General features: G+C 36.4%; 1 protein-coding gene across 1 annotated transcript; it reads left to right on the forward strand.

Moving 5' to 3' along the window:
* Positions 1-27,490, forward strand: LOC113504418 (atrial natriuretic peptide-converting enzyme). Its single transcript, XM_026886682.1, has 12 exons — positions 1-489; positions 14,125-14,317; positions 17,393-17,615; positions 21,221-21,380; positions 22,797-23,057; positions 23,641-23,824; positions 24,006-24,221; positions 24,616-24,811; positions 25,584-25,762; positions 26,032-26,210; positions 26,306-26,668; positions 26,753-27,490. The coding sequence occupies exons 1-12, from the start codon at positions 424-426 to the stop codon at positions 26,936-26,938; spliced, it is 2,406 nt and encodes an 801-aa protein (XP_026742483.1). The 5' UTR covers positions 1-423; the 3' UTR covers positions 26,939-27,490.
* The last annotated feature ends 279 nt before the right edge of the window (positions 27,491-27,769 follow it).

The raw sequence follows: 27,769 nt of genomic DNA on the forward strand, positions 1-27,769 counted from the left end.
AATTATATAAACAGTTACCGTTTGATGCGCGGGAACTGATTGTTTATCGGAGCAAAACAAGCGATTGTTTTGGGGAACTTTTAATGAGATATTAATGAACGCTTTGACCCGTGAGGCTGTGTCGTTGACGACTTTCGATGGCGCTAACTTATGGTCGTGCGACTGGCTGAGAGAAAGTTAACTGTAGTGCGTGCCCGTTAGCGGCGCGGGGCGCGCTCGCGGACTCCGGCGCCGCCGTCCGCGCAGACCGCACGCGCAACATGTTTACCTCGCGACTCGCGCCGACCAAACATTGCGGAAAGCGACAGTGTTGATACATAGAGCCGATCAGAAACCGTGATCAGTGTGTGGTGAGTGCCGGCCGATGAGTCCAGAGGGGTCACAGTGTGGAAGTGCAACGGCCGCGACAAAGGATCGCTTGCAATGACGTTCTCGGGGAACATGAAGGAGAGTAAGCCGCGACCCGTGAAAGACGCATGGGAGTCAGAGGTGAGTGTAACACACGCTGATTTCTAATTTCTCATGTATTTGTCGCGGCGGTTAATTTTATTGACACGCGTGGGATTAATAGTATGTATTGTTATGCTATCAAAGATTTCATCTCGTTTAATTATTCGTGTGACAGTTAGCTGTACTGCTGTTTAATAACCACTTTCTCCTTAATAACTATCACATGTCACAGCTTATTATAAAAGTTGTTTTTACTATCCCATGAGTAATGAACGCTGCGTGACTTTGTATTGATTATATATTTACGCTATGAAAACATATAAATCCATTCTATATGGAGCTGCTTCTCATTAACTAAGAGAGACTAGAGCTAGAACGCTAACTTGTTTGTCCACATTTAGTTGCATCGGTTGCTTGTACTTGTGTCTAGTATAATAATAAAAAAAACTCAACTGCATAGAATATAAAGTGGTATAAAACTTGCGGTTACGGCTTAAGGAAACTTTACTAACGTAGGAAGAAAATCGACAGATTTTCATAGATGAACATATTTCTTGAATACATATAAGCTCTTAAAGTAAGTGATGGGAAAGTGTAGAGTTAATATTGGTCCAAATTATCTGAATAGCCGGAAGTGAATATGAAACCTCCTCACCTAAATAATCAGCACTTTAGAAAGATTTTAACACTATTGTATGTTAATTGATATTAGAATGCCCGATTTATGCATAAATCTATTACTTATAACTCTCATGCATATGAATGGGAAGATTCTAGGTACAGCTATCTATGAGATATTTGTCTGAGTTTATTTATTTTACGAGAGCAGTTTTGAAATTAAAAATGGCTATTTTAGTGATACGTGTGGTCCGATATAACTGGTAAAATTCCTTATTCCAATATGTACCTAAGATACCAATTCTATACATTTTTCAGCTTTTAAGAATATGTAATCGATGTATAATTGCTTAAGGAAAGAATTGTTTTAATTTTCAATTTGTCATATTTAAGTCTTGTACAAAACGTACATACAGGGCCCCAGGGGCCCGATCCTGCTATTTTACAATGGCCAATGAGTGAATGGCAATTGAATTAAATTTGAAATTATTCCTTTTCTCTTCAGTATTTTGGCAATACAATTATTTGAACTTAATTGTATCGACCTTGAGTGTACCGTCCGACAATTAATTTCCAATTATTTTATATATCGGGGCCCTGGTTCTGTTTAGCTCTGACCACAAGTATTATTTATTTATCCTTCGCAATGAAAAAAACAGATGATACATAATAAGAAATATTCATATTTATGCACCGATTGAACTAGAGGACAAGAGTGAACACTAGACATTCCAATCGTTTAGAGTTTTATAATGATACAATGGTCACGTAATAGGTATCTGCAATGTGAATGTGACATTTAACACGATGAAATCTGTTTACTAAAGATCTAAAAAGAAAAGAGATGAGAAGTAGTAGAAGCTTATTTTTTTACGCATATATTAATGTTTCTTTCTCTTATCATCGAGTTAACTTGACACGTTTTATGCAGTGAAGACGTTGGAGTGCAGTGAAGAAATTGGTAATGCACCTCATAGAGTCAGTGACTTTTTACTTTTATGTGGTTTTGCGAAAGTTAAGTTGCGAACAAGAAAATTAATTTAAACAGACAGGGATTACCACAAATTTGATTAAAAGTAACAACCTAATCATAAAATAATGAAACCTGCAAATAATTGAGAAAGACAATTTTCCTCCAATAGTCTCTTAAGATATCCGGTATAAAAAAAAACTGTTAAGACGTTTGCATAATACATAACGTATACAGAAACCCTGAAATGTGATCCACGGACCACGACTACTTAGTCTGAATCTGGGTGTTTCTGTGTCGTTAAAATGAACAACATTAAAAATTACAGGAAGCGTCATATACTTACATTGTAATTTATATAAAATTATTTTACAGAAACAAAGGGTTCGATGAGAAAATAAAAACTAAGCTGATAAAAACTGGAATTTTAAAATAACCTATATAATTATATAGAGAGGGTATTAGCACTTAGACTCACACGAACTCATTTGTGAAATACACCATTACTAATCATTAATGCATAGAAAGCGAGCATCACATTCATGACCTGTCAAGTCATCTTGTAATACCTATTTGCTAATGAACGGGTTACGTAGCTATGTGGCTTTAAGTAATCTCAGCGATGACACTAATATATTTGTACTCAATTTATAACTCCATACTTCTCAGTTGGTTATTTTATGTAAGATAGTCATTAACTGACCTGAGTTGTTTTCATCATTGATGATAAAGTTATTTAGATAGAGATAGAGTCTTGTAGAGCTACGTATCTCGGCATCAAATATAATACTTGTATTGAAGGAAAGCTATATTCTTTTGGCAGGCAGCTGCAAACAGCTAAAGAGTCCATAAAACCAAAGCACAAATACTTACAAATGCGATTTTATCATTACCAGAAAAAAAAAAAGTCTTGGAATAGAAATCGAACTCTATTTTTGCGAAAGTTAGTTCTTAGATGAGGAATTTCTATAAGTTTTTCTCGACTTTTTGGCGAATGATGTGAATTGAGTGAGGAGAAGTGTGTCAGTGTGGATATTAACGGCGCGGGCGCAGCGATGTCATCCGTGATCCGGGTCGAAGCCGGCCAGCGCCAGGCCGCCGCACGCCGACTGACCGCGTATTGTACGTGGCTCTACAATACAATTAGCATCCATCTAAACACAAATACAGGTGGAAACGGAAAAGCTTCAAGCATGTTGACTGTTTCAATCATGAAAAACAAATGAACTGTGTCAATATGTTCCATTTTTAATTTGGCGCTCTTATAACTGTTTCTCGAATGCCATTGAAACTTATTTAAATTTACTTTAATAATTATTGTTTTGATGTTTAAGGTTCTCAAGTACAATAACATTTTCCGTGGTGATTCTAAAGAGGCACAACCTTTGTTATAATCCTTAAATCCCAGAATAATCCCTTTGTGGAGAATTTGTAAGCCCAAAGACTTAATACTTGTGTTTCTGATGACTTTGTTAAGTTTCAAAGTTGTTTCGAATTAAAAACAATTCACTTACCAATATCTGTGGATAATGTTTTTCTTCTAAGATATATTAATTAAAATAAAATATGGTAATTAATTTGTGAAAAGCAATTAGCACCATCATTTTGAACTACCAATACAAACACTTATTAATGAAATAAGTTATTTCATTACAGTCAAAGTATAATATGGCATATTTATATACCAACGTCACAAGTTGCAAAACGTGACCCTTATGCACTTAGCTACAATAGTTCAATTAAATGGCATGTAATTATAAACATAAATACCTTCAGGCGAAATATTTAATATCGTTTAAAGATTACATAAGACTTATTAAAACCTAAATACGTTTGATTGACCTTTTTAGAGCTACACCTCAATTTGTTTGCAGATGACTAATACGTCAATGTTTTAATTTTACGAGTGTCTGATGCTATATATAAAGTCTTATAATAAGCAAGGTGAGCAAATTTTAAAGTTCATGACCTTCTGCTTTTAGTTTTAAAGTTCATCGCATCTAAGCCGACGAAGAACGTACCTACCAAGCGTTAACGTACGGTCAATAGAAGTTAAAAAAGAACCAACGAATTGAGAACCTTCTCTTTTTTAAAATCGGTTGAAAATTACCATTTTATGTGAATAGTGAACGATAATTTATTATTTACTAGACAGTTCACAAAGTTTTTCTTCGAGACTTCAAAAGCTTTCAGCCAGAGCAGGGATAAAAACTAAAACAGGAGTTACGTTTCTAAGGGGAACCGCCTGCGGGTTTCGGGCCTCCACTTAGTACATACATACTAACATGCACACAATACTTATTACATACAAGCACAGTCCAGTATCGATTACAGAGAACTACGAGAGCTTAGAATATAACATAGACGCATCGTTCATACATAAAGGTGGTTAATACAGATCCGTGTAAAGGTTATTTGCAGTTAGTATTTCGAAATGGTCACTCAATTGCGATTGCGGTCCGGTTACAACCTCGCAACGTGATTTGAGATGAGTACGTGTGCATTAGACTAGCTTATGTCTGGATTTACTTGCAACACCTAGGAGTGTACAATACTACTTAATAGGTATACCTACTTCTTATTGGACAAATTACTGCCACTATATAGTAGCCCGAAGTCATCTGAGGGCACGGCAGTGCCCCTGCCAAGTCTCGAGCAAAACGGGCACGGCCGTACCATCTTTTCTCGAAGCGATTCGCGGCTGTTTCGCCCCCCCTGTATCTTCGACGTGGACAAAGCTAGGAGTTTAGCTTTTCGGGGAATAATAGTAGGCATTAGAACAAGCTTAAGTTCGAAATTACATGCCAATTGAATTAATGGTTTAGGAGTTACGGTCGATCAAAGTTACACCATTTTGTCACTCACTGACTCACTGACAGATCATCAAAAATCTAAGGTACTTCTAGCAGACTTAGAAACTTCAAATTTTGCACCAAGATAGGTCCTTAGCCACATATAAAGGAAAAATTATAAAAACATTAAAAAATAATATGCCATAGAAAACAATTTTATATTTGCGGTTTGGCAAGAACATTATGTATGGATTTTGACTGCATTGTTAACTTTGTTCGTTGTTTAAGTACCTATTCAATTGGATGAATACATACATAGAATAGAAAAGAATAATATAAATGTAATACACAGACTATCATTAATACAAATTAATACATAAAATTCATAATTCATTAAATTAATAAAGCTAAAACTCCATTGTATTGCGATAAATATTGTATGCGCGCTCGATAGATGGCGTTGTACGTGTCTGAATCGCGCTATGGTTTCGTTACAAAGCGCAGTCTAAGTAGTACTTCAGAACAATTCGATAATTTTCATTTGATAGCGCCACCTGTCTATGAAAAACCATTTCGAAACTAAAAAATATTGTAGTGATAATTGATATTCGGAGAACTTTACGTGTTATTTAGTTTAGTTTAGCTATAGTTTGTAAGTTAGTAGATATATATATGCATATATATATAAGTTTAAGCTTGTTTACATTAGAAGTAACGAAGTCTCAGAGAAGAAACAAAAGAGATAGAGATAGAGAATGGGTTCTAAGCAAAGCAGTAGCTGAAGTCCTAGAAATTATGACACCTAAAAAAAAAGAAAGAAATACACTTACAAAAAATAAATGAGATCCCACCAAAAACATTAAATGTAAAAAAATGCCAAGTCTCTCGATGCAGTCTTTCCATCGTAAAAAGTTTTGAGATCTCATAGAAGCCAAGTCCTATTCAAAATATTTTGTAGTTATAAATCAACATTTAGTAATTGTATCAATAGTTTTCTTTATATTATAATTATAGTGACTTGGCAATGAGCACAAATTAAAAGCTGCTTGATGCCTGGAATTATGTGCAAATGTTACTGACGAGACCAGTGATCAGATTATTTGTTATGTGTGAATCATGATGGTCACTACCGACTACATGCTCCAATACAATAATTAAGAATACCTTACGGGCCATCGCTTTATGAAAGTAAATGAATCGAGAGTACACTAAGACTGACTGCCGTTGCCGAAATTCGGTTGGGACGACACGGATAAACCAAAAGAAAATTAATTTTGTGATATTAATGTTTACGCATGCGGTGTGTGTAACTTTCAACTCCTACAAATATGCCGTTTTATTTGTTTCTTCTTGTGCTCATTGCCAAGTCACTATAATTATAATATAAAGAAAACTATTGATACAATTACTAAATGTTGATTTATAACTACAAAATATTTTGAATAGGACTTGGCTTCTATGAGATCTCAAAACTTTTTACGATGGAAAGACTGCATCGAGAGACTTGGCATTTTTTTACATTTAATGTTTTTGGTGGGATGATGTTTTCAGTAGCCTGTTTCATCTTAAGTTAATTCGTTTTGTTTGGTTTTAGCTTTTTGTTTTTGTTTTTAATGTGAATTATGAATAACTAGCTGTTGCCCGCGACTTCGTCCCCGTGGGTAGAAGATATAAGTTATGATTTATACCTGCCCTGTTTTTTTTACATTTTCCATTGTATCTTCGCTCCTTTTAGTTGCAGCGTGATGGTTTATAGCCTAAAGCCTTCCTCGATGAATGGTCTATTCAACACAAAAAGATTTTTTCAATTTGGTCCAGTAGTTCCTGAGAATAGCGCGTTCAAACAAACAAACAAACTCTTCAGCTTTATATATTAGTATAGATATAGATTTGTTACATTTACTTATATTCTTACATGACTATTGTTCCCAAAAACTAAGTTTTTTAACTAAGTTAAATACTAGTTCTCAGTTATGTCCAGCCCGACATAACTGAGAACTAGTATTTAATTATTTAAGACCTGTTTTACGTTCAAACCTATGATCCACTATAAAGATATTGAATTGAATTGAATGGACTTTAATTGAATATATGATATGGATACCTACAAACTTGCTAATAATTAGTTTTTAGGCATATAACGGTATATCCATTGTATTAACCTTTTAACAATATAAAAGGTTGCCTTTTGTTAATTGTCGTTAAATATGAATGGAAATGTTGACTATTTTTAACTGATTTAAAAAAGGGTTCCTCAATTCAATTGGTATGTTTTTGTTTTATTTCCGGAAGTTGTTAGAATGATGAAGACGTCATGAGCACACATTTTTTGTCTTCTATTTTATCTACGTGTCTAGCTAATATTAATTTGTTATCTAATTGTCGCGTGTCAGACTTACAACGGTTTTACTTTTCACTCACGAAACAACTTACAATAAAACGAAATAAAAGTAATCATTACTTCTGCAAATTTTATTTGTTATATCGCTATTACATTTCAATTTTTAAGCTAACTAAAGTCGTAATTTTCTAGCTGGCTACCTTGAGAACAAAGAAACAAACTCGTCGGTCAAAGTCTCTTTTCAAGTCCAGTTTATACCTAGTTTTCGTGGACTTATTGCGCTAAGCATGTCTCGAGTACTTCTGGTAATAATCAATCAAATTATACGAGACTGGGACTTGGAACACAGTCGCGCTCACAGGGGACAGTAAAAGCACTTTGTTCTTTGTCTAAAGGTCTCTCAGCCAATTAATTTGAAACTTGCCTAATTAACCCAGTTTTATCAAAATAAAGGTTGAATCAATATTGATGTTTCGTTTATAAACAGTATGGTTAGCACGAGAAATACAATTATTATTTATACTTGCGTTTATAATAATATGTCAGTGTATAATGTTTCGACAATTGTGTTTTTGTCACTCAATGCCAAAGGCACGAATGTAAGTTCAGTGTCAAATGTTTCGTGAAAGTACATTTACAATTGTTATCATAATAGTGGGTAGTAAATAGGTGTTTGTAGTGGATACAGTCAGCAACTAAAGTTAAATCTAATTAAAATGTATAATCCTTATATCGCATGAAGTTCCACAACCATTCAAGTCAGATGCATAAAGACACCCTGACTCAGAAAAAAATTGCGTGGGTCACACGTATGCTTGTTCTATGTGGGGATCGAACCCACGACGTCTCACGCGCAGTGGGTTTGGCGTGGTGAGCTCTACCACTCGGCTATCCGTGCAGTTGCTGACCGTACATGTTTGTATGAATAGAGCATCATGGTTGTAAGATTATTATGATACTAAGTGCGAGTTTGAAGAACAAAATATTTTTATTGTCGTTGAGCGCTACGCACATTGGGCAGGTGATATTGCAGCTGCACTGTTGTTATTATGTATCTACCTTTAGCTTATAAGGAAGCAAGAGTCGAATAAGATCGCGTTAATACCTTGAATAAAAATACAACGTTTGTTTCTTTAGAAATGTTTTTTTTTAAATCTTTATTTATATTTAAGGGAACTATTAGAAATGTCATAGGTCCGCTACTTACACAACTAACATTTTTAAAGAACCTTCCTTAAACACTCAAAATGATTTGTTATCTATTATAATTTTGACTAGTAGTAAGATTTTATTACTTTAGTTTTTTTTTAATAGGTAACTACTCGATGGTATTTGGTAACAGGTACAAGTATAAGTAAGCAAAAAAGCATTTATAAGTGTTGACTTTGCTACGTAGAGTCACGTAACATTCACAAGAATTTGCGGCCGTGGACAAAAATACACATTACTAGTCCACTTTCACGGCGACTGACATCTTCCTGTTTTAATTACTGCTTTCTTTACCGGTAGTATCTGTCAAGCGATGAAGCGACACACCTATTGACAATTATGAGTGCTGCACTAAATCAAACGTAACGCCGCGCCGTCTGACTACCATATTAAGTTACGGCCTGGTTTTGAAGTCGTATTCAGTTAATCTAATAAAATTTATGGCTGCCTAAGTACCTTTCGGAAACAAGACGTCACCTGTCGCCACGGGCGATATTTACGCACGGTAAATTATCGGTCGTAGTAAACTCCATTATCTGTAAATGAGCACGTTCCGAACGAAAGTGAGGGCGTCCGCATTGTTAAAGCTAGAGATCTCAATAGAAACCAGCGAAAAGGCTGCGACGTGCGCGAGTCGAGCCAGAGTCGGCTTTGTTGCAGCGCCGAGCAAAAACGTGAGGCGTGAGGCGAGGGATGTAGGTCGCGACAAGTGCACGCCGCGCGGCTCACTGCACGCGCTTTGTACGCAGCGCCCGACTTCAGACTCCGCATTGTGCGGGCGGGCTGCAGACAGTCTCCGCCGGAGGACATAAGCCACATTAAAGGCGAAGTCTTCATATTACGAAATACAAAACTATAGGTAATCATGTAATCTGTATAAGTAGAAGGATTTATATTCTCGTGCACTCGAAGGCAATTTAGAAATACAATGTAAAAAATAATATAAAAACTTGACCAAACCTAAAAGCTTACAAATTAAATAGCTAAATATTCATGATATTTTTATAAACTTAAGAGACTGGTATTTATATTTCCTAATAAAAAACTACGTCAGTGGGTTCGTGTCTAGATTGTCACGATTGGTTTACTCGACATGAGTTTTTTTCCTAGAATGTTGGTCTTAAATAACTCATGTTGTCAACGAGAAACAACTTGCAAGTAAAGACAATATTATTACTCTTGCAGGCTTTACCGAAGGCCACACGCGCGGAACAATTTGGAAATGTCTATGACTGGAAATGTTTGTCATAACTTTATTTTTAAATAGCAACAACAAGCGAGAGCAAAAAATATTTTCCACTAAGTAACTACGTAATAGATTAATAAGTATAGGTACTGAAACAAGATTAAAATAGCTGTATCGAATTCAGATCCCTTTGCAGCCTAAACAATCCAAAAATCAAGCGTAATTTGCTAGTATCACACTTGAACATTTCACGATAGCGCTTCTTCTTTCATTCATCCTTGACACTCTTCATCTATATTGTTCACTTGCTTTGTTATTTACACAATCAATTTAACGGTATACTGGCTTTAAATGTCCGTAACATAAAAATAAAGATGAAAAGACATGTGTAAAGTAAAAAGACGGCAACACTGATCAAGATCATTTAAAACACATCCATCACCCATCAATTACCCACGCATTCAGTTGTCACTCCATGATTGAATAGTTATTAATATCATGCATAAAGAGATTTAAATCTATACAACAATTTGCTTGTGAATGCAATACACCGGCTCGTAAAGCTATTATTTGTTATTTAGTTTCATCACATAAAGCTTTCCTCATCGGCGCATAAAGCTGGCCTGACCTTGGCTGTACCAGTCTTGAGAAGGAACAGTTCGCTTGAAACTTGAAACGCTTCAAAATATTCTCTTTGTTCGGCACGTTTGTGTCCAAATGCCATTTGTATGTCAGACCTGTCACGCTTTTGTGGTCGGCCGCTCCACGCCGGCACAACACTACCTCATACCGAAACTTATCGATCACTTCCACCTACTTAAGACCCTAAGTACATAATTACGAAATGTCTTACGAAAATTGCGGTCTCTGAACTTTTCTATTAGTTTCCTATTTCATATTTTGACTTGCAAAAGCATGCTATGACTAAATAAGACAGACAGTTTCTTTTTAAATCTTGTTAAAGTCGATCACAATATCAATACCTATTGCTTTGAGGTCAATCTTGGAGGTCGATCGAGCAACACTTGTTTTATACCACATTCTAATGACCAAGAAGTCACTTTTTTGTATTTTAAGATACATGTAAGTTTTTTTGTCTCGATTATGTCAGCTAAACTGCAATCAAAGGAGTGCTAACACTTAATATGAAAATTAGTTAATTTCAGCTGTAAAACAATATCAGAGATGGATATAACAGATCAATATGAGAGGAATACTACTACAAATGTTGTCATATCTTCTAAATATGTAGGCGTGTCTTTCAATTCACATTAGCGCTGTATAAATAACCTTTACAATAAACCGAACACAATGCAGTAAGTAATTGAATCCGTAATGGCATTTCAAAGTTCGAATGTTAACCTGCAGCATATTCCGTTGACGCAACCGAACTATTTTCTCGCTGTTTGTAATCTAGAGCTTGGAGAAATAGTTTCTTACATTACGACATTACACGAAACAACGACGCCGGTAATCTACGTTATTATTAATGCTTTACAAAATATGAAATAATTCTAGAAGCCAAGAGGAACCAGAGCAGAATCGACCTAATGCTACGCTTTGACGAAATTAAGGACTAAGTAAAAACTATTTGAAAAAACCCTTAAGGTCTTAAAATAAAACCTAAACCCTAAATTCAATCTGGAATTGATTAGAGACTGCTTTGACGAGTGAGGCAAAAATTCCAAATCCTTTTGTTCGCTTCTTTGTAAATATAAAGGAAGAAAACGTCAATGATTATAATTATTTATAATCCATTGCTTTAATTACTAACTTGAATTACGTGAACTTTTGAACCAAGAAGTTTCAATAATAAATGCAACAAAAACAATATTTGCATGCATATTAAGACGATTATAAGCATGTTTAGTCTTGATTATTTGCAAAATCTATTCTCTCGGCCGGCATAATTAATCCTAGATTAAATATATATTTGCTGCGTTTTAACATTCTGCAAATTGTTATCAAATGCCGGAAGTTTTCGCTTAGCAAATGACTCGAGATTTATGCGAATCCAACTTTATTTAACGATGGCGTGTTATTCAGATTGGTTCTGCCAATTCTTCAAGCTTTACGTGAACAAAATACTTCTGTATTTTTACAAGCCAAATAGCTAACGGTATTTAACGTTTAGATGCTTTAATCATACGTATAATTATTAAATGATGAAACGGTTTACTCATGCGTATTTATCGGGATTGCCCGACGAGTTTCGGTCCTAACCGGAGTCCTTAACCATGAGCTGATACGACGGGCGGGGTTGCTGTTGTATAATGCTAGTAGTAATCATTTCATATTTGCTAACATCACGCTTTTACCGCGGGAGGGTATATGCGGGGCTGTGAAAATTCAGTAGCACCTTAAACATAATAATTATGTGTATGGTAGGTAAAGTAGGCAGGCATATGATTAAGTATGTGTGTTAAGTAGTTGGAGTAGCCGTCTAGCATAAATTAGTCGGTGGACTCTTAGATGTCTTAGAGGAGTACATACATAGTCGGTTGGCAGTTGCATAAATAAATGATTGTATCACATAGGTACTAATATATCTGCGGTTACCCACGTCGGTTTCATTCCAGAGCCATAGGGCCAATGTGCGTGTCATGACAACCACTTATAAACGAGTTACAAAATATTTAAATAATATTTTTAACAATAAAAACATACAACCGACTTCATTAAAAAATTACTGAGCCTTTATGAAATTTTGGGGTTTTATTATGGCACCAAATAACAGGTTTTCCACGTAAAATTTAAAAACAACGAAACGGTTTCACCAGTCCGAAGTTCTGACGTACAAAAAACAGATGATTTAAAAACTTCCTCCTTTTTAAAATCGATTCAAAATACGAATAAGTGTTTTAATAATAATTCTAGATCATCCGAATGTTATACTTGGATATCAAAAACAAACTTCGAAAATCTGTAATTTTGGAACCTACCTTGCGCATGCAACAGCATCGTAAACATGAGGCAGGTAAACACACTATTTAGTCACACGATAATCGAATATAAATAATTACACGCATATTGGAAACGCATAACGTTATAACCGTTATTATGGCGTAGTTTCGGTATGTTATGGCGTGCTGCATGTTTGATGCTTGTCTTTGACCAGAGAGACAGGCGATGGAGACTCTACCGTCAAACAATCGCAGTAAAACGTGTATTATCTGTGTATTCATTATTGTATCTTGCTGAGGCTGTTTTTATGTACTTAAAGTCTTTGAATAATTACAATACGACGTTTCCACCTATAGATAGGCACTGGAATTTTCAGTTCGAATGAGCGCGATCCTCACGATTACTTGTGATACAAAGCTGGCTGTATCCATCTGTTAAATTTAATATTCCAGTGCTATAAATATAAAGTACTTTCTTTGTGGTAACTACCCCTCACGATGAATAAATTAACGATGAATAAAATAACGTATTTCAGCAAAAAATCCTGAGATGTTTTGAATTTTTTAAAGCATAAAAAACAATATTTCCCTAAACCAACTGTATAGAACTGTCATATGTCGTAACTAAGTGAATTATAAGTTACATACATTCTAAAACAATGCACTTACATAGATGATAAGAAAATGTAGGAAGAACCTCAACCTCTTATGTTTTAACATCAGTTTGATGAAACGTGAGCACGCTGCACTTACATCATACCACGTAACTCATTATGAGATTACAGTGACAAATCAACATGGCCCCCGTAAAAGTCGGAAGATAATTAGTCTAATTAAATGTAATTGTTAGGAAATGGGAAGCATGTCAAGCTTGAGCAGTCGCTGTCTTGTGTGTTGTCACTGGCTGTCACTACTCACGATACTTTCTTGACACCGCGGCGGCTCACAGCGGCTGCAATCCGTCTTCGAAAAACGTCGTTACCTTTATTTGGTCTCTGTTTTCAGCAACATTGTGTACGGCTTTACGTAATTTGTTTTACAAAGAATTACCTCAACACTTACTTGGTTCGACATTGTACAGATAACAAAAGGAGATAAAGCGTATCAATCAATCTTTGAGTTGAAAGGAACGTAAGAATGCCGAGCAAACGCTCAAATCTCAAACACAGATATTACTTAAATTATCTCACAGATCGCTAATTAGTTATGGCTACAACAAAAGAATTAGTTTTACTTACTTCAGGTATTGATATGCTTCCGCGTGTAAAGTAGATTGTAACATAGAGGGCACATTACTTAAGCCGGTAAATTATTCTTTGAATACCAAAAACATGCTAACGAGTGTACATTCCTATATAGGCATCAGTAGTTAATAATATACTATGCCTTACTGGTATTCGATCATAATTCAGTAGTCCTACCTCCTACAAAGAAGAATAAAAATTATGAGCGGGAGCTTGGTTACAGAAGCTATAAAGAATAAAGCTTACAAATCGATAAAATATAAACGGTAGGGTTCGGCTAGCTCTAATATTATAAATAAATCTAAATAGCAGAATTAATGGGAGTAAATTTATACAAATAGGGCTCAGGTGTGGACTGTAGGAAGGCACTTAACCCACACACTATTAATTTTGTTCCTTTTCGTTTCCCAGTTGGGCTACGGATGGACGCGCAACGGCAACCACCGCTGCGTGCGACACCGCGCGCCGGAATCGACGCTGTCTGTGAGCAGCGACATACGGTTCACGCGACGCAAGCTCAGCCGGCCCTGTCGCGGCTGCTGCGCCGCGCTCGCGTCCCTGCTGGTGCTGCTGTTACTGGCTGCAGTCGCTGTATACCTTGGACGTAAGTTACACGTAACCTGGACGTATCATCTTTACAAAAAAAAATCATGAAACTTATGAAAAACTAACTTAGTCGAATTTTTATTGGACCAAATGACATCTCTTTCACTTTCAATTAAAAAATAATCAACAAAATCTTGGCCAAAGCATAAAGATAAAAGAAATACAGACGTAATGAGAACCTACCGTACAAAGAGCCTACCATCAACCTTTTAAAGTAAGGCTCTCGCAGTTCCCGAAAATGTCGACGTTCTACGCCTGTTAGTGAACCATGTTGTTTTGTAAAATCCTAAGTACACCCTTGGCAACTAGGGATCTCTTCAAAATATTTACCTACTCTAGAATATGTTTCCCATATTGTAGACTGGCAATATGTACTGTAACGTGAGTCACATTAGAAACATGTTGCGAAACATTCTGTAATGTTTTTGACGAATTAGGACATAAAGACTGCTAAGAATTAAACGATGAACAGAGTTTCTCATGCAATCTCTTGATGCAATAGTGTCAATATTTAGGTAAGCACAGGTTTTTGCTAGCATTTCTCAAGGTGCGTTGTAATGCAAACTATTTTGCATACCAATTAAATATAAAAACGTGGGCGATAAACGCACACAATCTATGAGCGTTATTTTAACAATTATAATCTTGTTTCGCAAATGCAAAAAAAAAAAACGAGAATAGCTGGCAAATACACCGAGATGAATCTAAGCAAATGTTGCAACAATTTTGCCAGACATTCCAAGTAATTTAAGGTTTACACGTTAGGACCGTAAATGGTAGCATTACCCTGTCTGACCTAAAGGGCCGTTGCAACATCTTAGCGCAAATAACTCTACTGCTACCAAACAGCTCACTAAAGCAAGCTAACTGATGACTGCAAAACAAAAGAAACAACAACAAACAATTGATTTTTTTATATGAAACGAAAGTACCCAATTAGTATCGACAACCCAATCCTTATCGATCAGTAATCGATTTTCCGCGAATGGTTTTAACTTTTTTTATCGTCACCCGTCGCAGATTATTCGCTTTCCAGACATCGAGAATAACTAGCTACAATACTATACAGCAGTCACTTAGTATAATCGTATGATATCGATTGCTTTGTTAGTAAACAGCATCGGTGTTCCAGTTGAGGTACGCTGAGCGACATTTGCCCGTCACCGAGCAAAGGCCAGTAAGCTGTGTGGCCTTGCCGAGCCAACGGAGACAAGTGCACTCCTTGTAACTAGATCTTATTATTAGCTAGAATTCAAATTATGAATATTTGAAATGGTATTGATGCGATGATGCTAGGGAATGGAAATGGTAATGATGGAAATGGTAATGAAACATGGTGGGTTGATTGGAATCCAACGCCTTTGACTATAGAGTTCTATAATGAGAAGATATTATTCTTCTCCAGTTTATAAAAAAAAAAACAAAATATCTTAAAGATTGATCAGAATTTAAGAAACTATATGGGTTCAAGTGGTAGTTATAATCAAAACAAATTAAAAGCGATTAGAAAATTTCTCGTTGTAAGTGGATAAGGACAGGTATTTATCAAAAACGTAAAAATAATTAGTTACATAACGAAACTGGCTGAATCATTTGAAAGTTATGAAAAACATTAAGTTTTATGCATAAAAGCCTATATTGATTGCAGTCACGAGAACTTGATCACCTCAATTAAAACCAAAGAGTCTCGATAAAGAAAAGAGATTGTATTTCCGCGAGTTCCGTGATTCGTGAATGTTCCAAACTCATTTCGATTATAACATTTATGTAATCGTGTGCCAGCATCACGATACCAATAATGTACTTGCGTTGTGTGCAATATTGGAACTACCGAAGAAGAATAAAGCACCCAGTTTCCTTAACGACCTCTCAACATGTTATTCGACACTTACGTGAAATACTACCGCATCTGAAATGATTAAAAAACATGAGGAAAAAAACGCAGGTCTTCCAAGATTTATTTGAAGATATCGAAAGTGTTTTTTTTACTGTTATTGACAAAATGCTGACCTTAACAAAGATGAGATCATTTCGCGATTTCTAATAAATACTTTTTGATTTCGTTAGACGTCCTAAATACCAATAAGGGAAGCCAGAAGAAAGACTATATCGAAGTCTAGATTTATTATAGATGACATCATTATGGAATGAAAGCAATGAAGATAGGTCGAAAATTTACGAAGAATTCGGGTTGAACTTATCTATAAAGGTGAAAGCGCTAACCCGACTACTGCTGGTCCGATTTCAAAGGTTCTTCCAGTTTTAGATAGCTTACTTACGGGTCTAAAGGATATATATTATCACACTACGATTTAGAGGAATAGAGCATGAACTCTGTTGTGAAGTTGTGTGCACTATAAAACTATTAATCTACAATTTAACTTACTCGTAAAATCTTCATAATCTAGTCAATAAACTGACGAAGAGGAATTAAGAGTGATTTTTTTTGTTATAAACTTCTAAAACATACAAGCTTTGATAGCGCTTAAGCAACATTGTAGGTCGCGACAGACTGGCTCTACTTTAGCCATAACAAAGAAGTTAACTTTGAATTGGAACTGTTTGTGTGTTTGTTTATGTAACGAATTAAAAATCTATAAGTAAATTATATCAAAGACTATGATAAAATTCTTAAGTTAGTTAACTAATTAATACTGTGATATAATTTGCAATACTTATCTCATCCACAAACTTCTTTACATCTACTTTCCCTACTTATAGACACTACCAAGAATATTTTTAAACAAATACTTTGCGTACGTTATTCTGTATAATTCATATGCAAATTGCTAGAAATGTTTGAGTGATTCACTAGAGAAAATAGGTACTTACACACTACCTATTGGCTGGTGAAAACCAAAGTATTTGGCACGCAAGAGCGAAAGCTAAAGTACTTGATTCATACCGTATTCAAACTTAGGTATAAGACAAAAAAGTCTAAAAGCCGTATGAAATGCTTTTTACTTAGTCAAACTGACTATGACAATAACAAACACAGCTTAATATGAGTGCGACTTATGCAATGCTTCGTTCTTGAAGCTTCTTCGCTTCTAAATATTTTTTTCATTTGCAGATATGTACCTGTTCGGTGATCCGCTAAACCGGCAAACGTTCCGGGGTTCGTTCGTCGTAACCTCGTGGGGTAACAACGAGAGCGAGGGGGGGGAGGCCAACGACCTTGAACCCAGATCCAACCGGACTCGGGAAAACGTACTGCAGCAGGCGCTTTACAACTTATACTTCAACTCTGAATTGAAATCCTGTTTCGTGTCGGCGGACATACTGGCTTTGGACAGGTGAGTCTATTGTACCCATGAACAATGTGCAATGTGCATGTCTTGTTAACATGACTATCATTTGTATATATTTCCGGCATCGATCATCCGATTAAAAAAAGTATCTATTCCAAATTTCCATGTATAAAATGTCATCATTCATTTTTTTTTTGTTGCAGATTAAGGTAATTTGTCATACTTACCTGAATTAAAAATCGCCAATAATAATTGCTAAGTCAAATGAAAGTTGATTTGCTGCCTTCTTTACTAAATTTTAGAATTTCGTAATTATTAGAAATATACGTTACGTAGTGTTTAATGTCACATAATAATTGGCTGTTAATTAACCATAGCCTGACTTAATTTTCAGTCAAAATATTCTAAAGTAAATAGAAAAAATAATAATATTTGTATAGACAGCAAATTATGTTTAGGCGATATTGGACGTGTGTCGCTTAACCATCATTTACAATATAGCTTTGAACTTGTACTGTATGATAGTTTTTTTTACTCTCCTTACATTGAAGCTCTAGCTTTCAATATTGAAGTCTTTTGACATACTTAATTGGGTCCAGAATCAAAAGCTCTTCAAGTCTTGATATATGAGAAATATATAGGTCTAAATATTTAACCTTTTGTCAAGAATTTTGTAGAATCAAAATAATAAGCTCTTTGCCAGAAGCTAAGTTATCTCTCTACCTACTTAGATAAAGTATGATTATAATAATAGTAGTTTGTATGAAGTTGTAACCTCCTTTTAATGTCCACGGTACATCCTACAATCCACTATATTCATTCAGAATCAAAACCTGTTGCCAAATTGAATCACGGTCAAATACGCTAAACTGTTCAAGGCAGAAAAAAAACACCAGATAATAAGGTTAAAATCGTTTCTCACTTTTTGTATCACATACTATTATATTATTGGCAGTTGGATATAATAAACATGTATTTTATAGACGGATAGAGAAAGTGCACTTTCTCGAAATCTTGAGGTCTCCAACGGGGCTTACTGTATTTAAGTGAAACACAACAATTTCAACTTGTGCTTTATGGTACCGACTACAATTGCATCCGATTTGATATTTATCATCTGGTTGTAGGCAAGTTACCAATAAATTATAGCGTTCACATGAGATCGATTTCGTTTAATGAGGTTTTGTCGGAGGGCATACCTATCTCGAGTGTGGTTCTTTGGAAAAGGAAATATACAACCTTTATATACCACCTTTGCCTCGTAACTTTTAATGACAGTGTTTAAAGTAAAGATCTATCAGAAAATAAATTAAGGAAGTTAGTTTATATTAGCTGCCTGTCCTAGAAATACCTGGGTAGAGCTATAGAGCTACCTACATAATCTGCGGCAAGATTGCGGTACCTGTCTCGTAAACCAATAAACGCGGCCTCGCGTCTTGACGCGCACCTGTAAAGTAGGTTTACATTTTCGTATTCGCTAAAACTGGCACTCGGCGTGTTTTATCTCGAACTTTGTCGTTTGTTTGGTTAACTTTTGAAACACATATGGTAGGTAGGATCCCACGTCATTTTCCAACGATGCGGCTTTACGGGCGCTTGATCCGCGAGTTTTGCAGGCCTGAAATAATTGTCTGAGACCTCTCGCGACCGAAACCTCTTCAACGATGAACGAGCGGTATATTAAATTGATCTAATACTTGTACTAAAAGTGCCTTGCATAAATCTGAACATGTATAATAGGTGGGATCCCGTAATTCCCAAGATCCCGCGGTTTTAATAAAATAAGAAGTCCGCATATTTGTAAAGTTTGAATTCAGGCTACGGGATTGAATTGAAAGCACTTGCCTAATTCTTGATTGAATTGTTGGAACGAAAGTATTTAGCCATCACGTTAGTGTGTCAATAAGTTCATTTGCACCGCACGTCCGACTGTTTTTATTCTTCACAGTACAGATAAGCGCCGTCATATAGAAATCGAGTCCATGTTATATGAAACAACTTTTACTTTTATGTTCATATTATGGTCTGCCGTCGTCCTTATATGTACAAAAATAAAGTGTCAAACGTTACTGTCGTGGCACTCATGGCTATGATATACATTTGACGCGAGAAAGTTTAGTATACGTGCTTTGTTTCGAAGCTTCGTGATAACTTTCTATGCGGCTCACGTTGTACGCCGCATGTAGGTAATCCACATTGAAGGTTGTGCTCCCGGTGCTTTATGGTCCGGCCCTTTCTTTTTGCGAACTGAATGCAAAATGAAAATTGTAATGGAAGATATAAATCTCAACTACGAAACATTCTGGTCACATATCCGGAATTGAGCGATGCCGGCAACCTACTTGAGTATGTCATTTAATTAAAGAATAATTCGGGTTATTTCACGAATTGTAGAAACTTGACCCAGTTGCCCATAGCTCGCTGCTTCGCCCGGCACATCCTTGAGAACTTTAGGCTGTTGAAATGTTATTCAAACATTTGAAACTTCTTGCTCCAAATGTCAGAATTTCAGGCGGAAGTATTGAAGAGAATGATTCGGTTTGCCAATACTTGTCCCAGTTATTTTTTACATTTATTACATCTTACGTGATTTCCATTTTCGTGGCTCTTGTTAGTGCTTTTCTAGCATAATTGTAAGTAACGGCCCGTAACTGTTACACAATGGTTAAGTGTTATACATTAATATGAATATAATTATCACTCGTAAACATAAACATTAGAAGTTTATGGTTATAGAAGCGGTAAAAGACGCAAAGAAAAAACTAGAGCTATTGTTTTGAAAAGTAAGAGACTTTTATAAAGACGTATATATATATAAGCTATTTCAACTAGAACTGGTACTTAAGTGACAGTTAAATCGACGTATGTTTATGTATATAAATTAGCTTTAAATTACAGCAGAAATCAATTTATTCTAACCCAAAACTATTTATAAATCATTTACTATGAAAATATATCTGTACATATGTACAACCCAGACAGAATAATTTACCACTGCGGTCTTATAAATTGGAAGCAACCCTATAGAGAGAGATCTTGCTATTGAAGTTGTCTGGGAACCAACTGTATTAATGAGTAGTTTGACAGTTATGCGATGCAGACGGCGTTCCCATTCCAGCTGCTTAGACAAAACTTGATCAGATAACATTCTCTATGACAATAAAGAGCTGTAAATTACCATTAAATGGCAAACCATTATAAAGCGAGACGAGAAAGTTAAGGGTAAAATGTTCTTTTTCACATTAGCTGCCAGGCGTTCGTATGAGGTAGAGTTGCACGATTCCAATTTGATTCTTGAGCACAAATAAAGCATACTTATTCAATTGAGAAACTTTTGTTGGCTGCCGATAAGCTTTGATTGCAAGTAGTCTTGGGATTGTGCCAAGTGAAATTTCTGCTACCAACCGGAACCATCGATGATTGTAGGGATATTGAACCGTGTAACAGTGTGTAGTCTTTTATTGAAAAAAAGTTCATGAGCACTGTTAGTTTACAAGACATGTTAAGTTAACACAGCAAAATTGTTCGTGTTTAAGATAGGAAACAAAAGATCTTTCATCGATCGAATTAGCAGAAAATATTTATATTTGAGAAATTATGGCACTTTACAAATCTGTTGTTGTTTGTACTAACATGAAACCCTTTTACAGTTCAGAGGAAGGCATCCGAGTGCATTTCGAGGTGTCCTTCGAGCCTATCTTCACGGCAGTGAGCACGGCGGAGGTGACAGCAGTGCTGGCTCGCGAGCTGGCAGAACCGACGGTTCACCTTAATGACCTCACGACTCTACCGGAGACACTGCATATCGAGGTTAGTAGTACCTTTTATGTCTTCAACTTTGCTTCTTGGGCGGCCAGACTTTCGTTGTAAAAGAGAAGCAGAAAGCGCCAAACAAAATGCCCTACAGGGGGGAAATTACTCTTAAAAATTACGAAAACCATAAAAGACACCAATCAGACCTGAATTTTCGGTGCTTGTCTTCCTCTCGTTAGATACTTTTGTACATCCTCAAGTTACGCAACAAACGACTTTTAATCACGATTGTTATAGGTATTTTATGTAATTTATAGAAAGATAATAACTTGTAACAGTACACCAATCATTTTCGATTCAAAGAATAGAACGCTAAATGAGTACGTTGACTCTCCAATGAGAATTTCTCAGAAATTTTCTAATGAGGTACTTAGGTAATATGTGTGATATGTGGACATCTCAAATTCCTCATGGCTAACTAGACATCGTCCGGCTAGACATCAAGGTAATCCAGACATTGCAAAACAACAATGTTATTTTATAAAAGACTTTTGCCAAGCCACAATATTCTTCCATGATTTAGGTACCTACACTGCCTACCCAATATGGTAAAGCCCAAGAGTTTTATATAATTATTTATTTATCGATTGATTTAAGTACGTGGGTTGAGAATATTATTCTTCCTAATTTTAACCGTAGAATTGTGTCAATTCTCTGCTAAAATAGTAACGCCTCGTAATAATACTAGCCGTGTCGTAGTTCCAATTTGTTTTGTTATAGTTTCGATTAAATGTATTTATCTCTGGAATGAATAACACGAAGGCAATTTCACTGTTAAACTACCATAATATTATATACCTACTTATTTGATTGTCTAATGTTTCGTGAGGACAATGAACTTTGAGGTATTTTCGGACGTTGATTTAACAGTTTTTGTCCTGAGTGATTACTTATATCTAAGCTGTGTAAGTGAGTTATGTAAATTGGCGTCAAATTCTTTATCTTATACTGGAGGTATTTTTTATATTTATGGCTCTTTATTAATGTTGTTTTCTATGCTATAGTATATAGGTACTATGCAAACGTATTTTATGTTAGTTTGGTTATGCATCTACATTGTAAGTAAGCCGTTCATTAGCGTTTTGCAACTTAGCATTGAACTCATGATACATCGGAAGAATAAATTACGATGTTTATGCAAATTTATAATGCGTCACGTTACTTTAGTCAAACATTGTTTAAAAAGATGATTGTAATATGAGCCACAGATAACTACACTATATTATTATTATGAGCTCTATCCCACGTGCTTTAACTCCATAATCAATTAAGATTATTTCAAGTTTGAATTTGGAATACACTCCAATCGACCTGTGTCTCGAATTATAGAGGTCAGAGGGTTTTATCGATTGAAGACATGCAAAACGAATCTGATGAATGTATTTTTACCTTTATTCTGTCATTTTATTTCAGGAGAGCTCAGTAATATCATCACTGCAGCTTAAGGAGTCAGACACGACACCGATAGCGGCGCCAACAACGGAGGCGATAGCTCCGGATGCTGTGGAGGAGGTGCGCGAGTGTTCCGCAGTGACGCTCTCTCTGTGCTCCCACCTGCCTTACAACACCACCTCATTCCCCAACCTGGTGGGACACTCGTCCAAGGAGGCCTTGATGCGAGACCTCGTCGCCTTCAGGGAACTTCTCGATGCGGAATGTTCGCATCTGGCACAGGTAATATTTTCTGCCAAATTGGTTTACAAAAGCCATCTTCTCCCCCAATATTACTGAAATATTAGGTATAATTACACATTTTTGCCCTTAACATCTACAGATTCTTAGAAACCCTTTGAAACCGCCGATCTCCAACACATAACATAATGGCCAATTGAAGAGAACTAGTATTATGAGTCAAGAGTTTTATAAAATCTTAGGCCTCAAGTAATATTATTGCTTTAAAATCTTTATCGCAATAATAGACTATTGAAATTGAGACATATTTCTGAAACTGAAACCAATCCAATCGATTACCTACGGGTTACCTTCAAAGTATTTGACATTCTGATCGGCATTTTTATTTGGTGCGACATTGATACATTCTAGCAAATATCTATACCATTTTAGGATTTCAATAATGTCCTACGTCAGGCTGGAAGTATGTTATTAGGTTTTATAAAAAATATACTCACCCGATTTTATACCAACGGCCTCTAATGATTGGTTTGAAAAGTCTTAAAGAGCTGAAAAGGAAAATGTTGGATGTTATATCATGACAGTCATATATTTTATTTCATATTTGCATTTGATTTTTTTTCAGGATTTCGTCTGCCAAATGCTGCAGCCGCGCTGCGCTGATGGGCGCCTCATCCGCCCGTGTCGCGCCTACTGTCGCGCGTTCCACGCCGGCTGCGGTTCCCGCTTGCCAGACCGCTTGCGTCCACACTTTGACTGCGGGCGATTCCCTGACTACTTCGGCATTGGATCGTGTGCACCTGAACCAGGTTAATATCATTACAACCTGAATCCTACTTATTTAATTCATTTTTAAGCCTTTTTAACAAAAAATAACTGCGTCTAAACATCACGATTTTGTCTGTTACCGGATATTTTACCTAATTGAAAAACGCTAGTACTTATAGCTGCTACTTTCTGAAGATTTAATTTGCAACAATGCTATTGCAGAATGTTCAAGGGGGCTCCAGAGGCTAGCCTTATCCCGGCGGGAGTGTGATGGCATCCCAGACTGCGCGGACGCTTCGGACGAGCGCAGCTGTGCGCACTGCGCGGCGGGCGGGGAGCAGGGCTTGCGGTGCGCGCTCTCCACGCACTGCCTGCCGCCACATCTGCGCTGCGACGGCACGCCTGACTGTCCTGATGGTAGCGACGAAGCTGGCTGCTGTGAGTATTGGAGCAATAATTTCGACAAGCGCCCTCCTCAATCCTCAATTCTGCAAGACCCAGATGCGCCACAACACCCGCCTTCCGCATCCAGTCCAAGCTTATTTCTTACTTAGATCTTCTGATATTATGGTATCGTACTTCTTACACGTATGTTCTATGCAAATCCGCTTCATGACCCTTGCAAACTTTTAGGACCTAGGCAAACATGCATGTTAATCTTAGTATTTGAACCCAAAAATCACGATTGAGACATTGGGTACGTGTATCTCTACACCTCTACCTATACCTAACACCTAATACCTACTACCTAAGTACGAGCCCAAATTCTTACCCACAAAGTTATCTCATATCATGAGTAAGTCTTGTCTAATAAAGTGTTTTTCATAACTAGTGTGGATTGCCCGGTCTTTGGCATCTTGGCGACGAGAGAACAGTGAATCAACACTAGGTGCTATCCGCAGCCGAGCTGGATACGCTGTGTGGTCGGAGCGTGGTCGCGACGGCAAGATCTGTGCTGCACCCTACGAGAACGATAAGCGGGCTCTCTCTAGCGTTGCCGCCTCTCTCTGCAAATCTCTCACTTTCAAGTAAGTTTATTTACATATACACCGTGATTTTTAGTCGTCTTACAAAAGCAGCCCAGTTAATGTATCCAACGATTAGAACACGTTCATGATAAAAAATAGGTATTTATGAGATTTGAATAAATTTAAGATGAAATTTTTATTCATTATTTTGATGCAATTCGTAGTTTTAGAAACACAGCTCTGTTGCGAGCGCCGTCCGAGCCTTGTAACAATGTTGAGTGGCGCGGGCGGCGGCGTTTTTATCATTTTTAAGAGTATGTTTCAGATTTCTCTTGTTTCATTTTTCTTCGTATCTATTATCTTAGTTGATGATAAAAAAAAAATGATTTTACGTCGGATACATGAACTGGGCTGCTTTTGTAAGACGACTAAAAAATCATCATGTATATATTTTTTAAATACCGAAGAATCCTTATAACGGCTACTGTTTAGTCCGGTGCATTTTCGGTGCTTTAGTAAAGAGACTCTTAGATCAGAACATGAGATTATTAAAAAAAAACAACTATCCAAACATCACGTAACCGTTACTTCACAAAGAAAACACAATGGTGAAGAATGATAATTATTGTCTTATTACTTACAACACTTAATAGCGGTTAAAACTTTATTGAACAATAGACAATTTTTTTTTTACTTATTTGTCTAGTTGTTACTTAAATAATGAGGTGTATGAGTTCGTTTAACAGATATGTTGAATTCTTTTGATCAGGTAGCTATTTTGATAGACATCATATACGTTGAAGTAATGCAAACATTTATTTTTTAATTACAGATCAAGTTTCATCGCAGAAGTAGTCCCAGATGCTGAAGAGCTGGACCCGAACGAAAGTGATCCAACGAGAGAAAAACCGCAATATGTTGAAATAGTGGATCCATTCGCACCAGAAATATCATTCCTTAAAAGTGAATGTCCAGAGCGAAAAGTTTTAAGGGTGGTTTGTGATCATCTGGGTGAGTTTTTATTTCGAATGTCATGGACAACTTTCTGCTCGCAGTGCTTGCAGTGCAAATAATAATTGAGAAGATTAGTTAATTTGTGAGCTTCCATTAGCTAGCCAGTTTATAATTTATCCCTTAGAACGTCTTAATCGCCTGACGAAACATGTTCAGTATATCCATTCCTTTTTATAAATTCAAAATTTTCAATATTGGTAGGTACGAGGGGGCAACTTTACAGTGTCCATTCAATGTAGGCACCTAACTGTTTAAATTTTTATCAGAGTGTGGCATGTCGTCTGGTCGCGGAGCAGACGCGGCTGGTGGAGTGGCGGGCCTGCCGCGCTCGGCTCGCCCGGCCGACTGGCCGTGGCACGCCGCACTACTCCGCTCCTACGTGCACGCCTGTGATGCTGCGCTCATACATGCATCCTGGCTCATCACTACTGCCTCTTGCTTCCAAGTACGTAACCGATTTTGTTAATTTTTAGAAGCATTAGGTATACCCAACTGTATATTCAAAAATTCAAAGTCTTTATTTCTCTCATTCATTTCCAGGGCCAACCAAAAGCTGAATGGACAGCCAGATTCGGTACTGTGCGTATACAAAGCACGACTCCTTGGCAACAAGAAAGACGAATAGTTGGCATGGTTCGTTCACCAGTTGAGGGTAGCATGCTCGCGCTAGTCCGACTCGAGGAGCCAGTGGAGATGACGGACTTTGTGCGACCTATATGCCTGCCTGAAAACAGCGCAGAACCAACACGAAGTGTTTGCAACACTCTTGGCTGGACGAGGAACAGAGATCAACTGCAACGAGTTCATGTTGTGAGCAGTCCCATGAACACATGCGAAAACGTTAGCATTGCCACTGTGAATGGGATATGTGCCGAACCCTTGTACGATCAAGATGACTGTGACGTAAGTTTTATACCTTATGTATTAAGTAATTAATTTAAAAAATAAACATTCGTTAAAACTGTTATAAAACTTATTTTCTTGCAGGAGGAGGAATATGCAGGCAGTTCAATGATGTGCTTCAACGAGAAAACCAAGCAGTGGTCGTTAGAAGGCGTGAGCGCGTGGCGCATTGCCTGCACGAAAATAGGGCTGGGCCGACCTCGCATATACGATTCCATAAGCTCACATGTCGATTGGATTCGACGCACGATAGCGAACTCAGCAAGATGACCTGCACGGGAAATATTCTGAATCTTGTGAAGACTGCATTCCATGCCTGGAAGAACCCGTTGGTTCCATATTTGTATTATAAAATTATAAATCAAGACAAGTTCTAAAAAGTGTTCATCTCATTTAAATATTTAGGATTATTGTTATTGTATAGGTGTATAAAATAATTGGATGAGATACAGCCAAAAAACTTGTAACTAACTTTGTGTACAGATAATAATATAATTTAGACTGAAACAAGAAAATAGTCTAGAACTAGGGTGATGTGATGGAATCTACAATAACTAACAATACTCAACAAACTGAGTCCCACATGTTTAGGTTAGAATAACTATGTTTGTATTATAAGTTTTGTACTTAGTTAAAACTTTAAGTTGTTAACCTTATTTCTATAAAAATGACTTTTATAAGTGCCTATTTTATTGTAGTTGTACAAGTTAAGATAATTTATTGAACATACAATTTTATTGATAATGTATTGTAAATATTATTCTTAGTGTGGAGCCAAAATTTTTAACAAGGTAGGTAAATAAATATATTGAATACCACAAATAATTGTTTTATTATTTTAACTAAGTACCCAGCTACACTAGAGTCAATTTAAATCTGTTTTCTCATTCCTTTGAAACTAAGTTACTATTTTTTTTTTATATTACATAAATCATTAAGGGTGACCAATGATCATTTTGATGTGGGTGAGAATGCAAAAATTACTTTAATGATAAATGCAGGATTTCCTATTATTGCAAAATATAAAGCATCAAATCTATATAAGTCACATGCGACAGTATACATAATTAAAGTCACCTGAAACGACTCAACTGATTCCCA

This window comes from Trichoplusia ni, chromosome 22, assembly GCF_003590095.1.
Source record: "Trichoplusia ni isolate ovarian cell line Hi5 chromosome 22, tn1, whole genome shotgun sequence".
Lineage (NCBI taxonomy): Eukaryota > Metazoa > Arthropoda > Insecta > Lepidoptera > Noctuidae > Trichoplusia > Trichoplusia ni.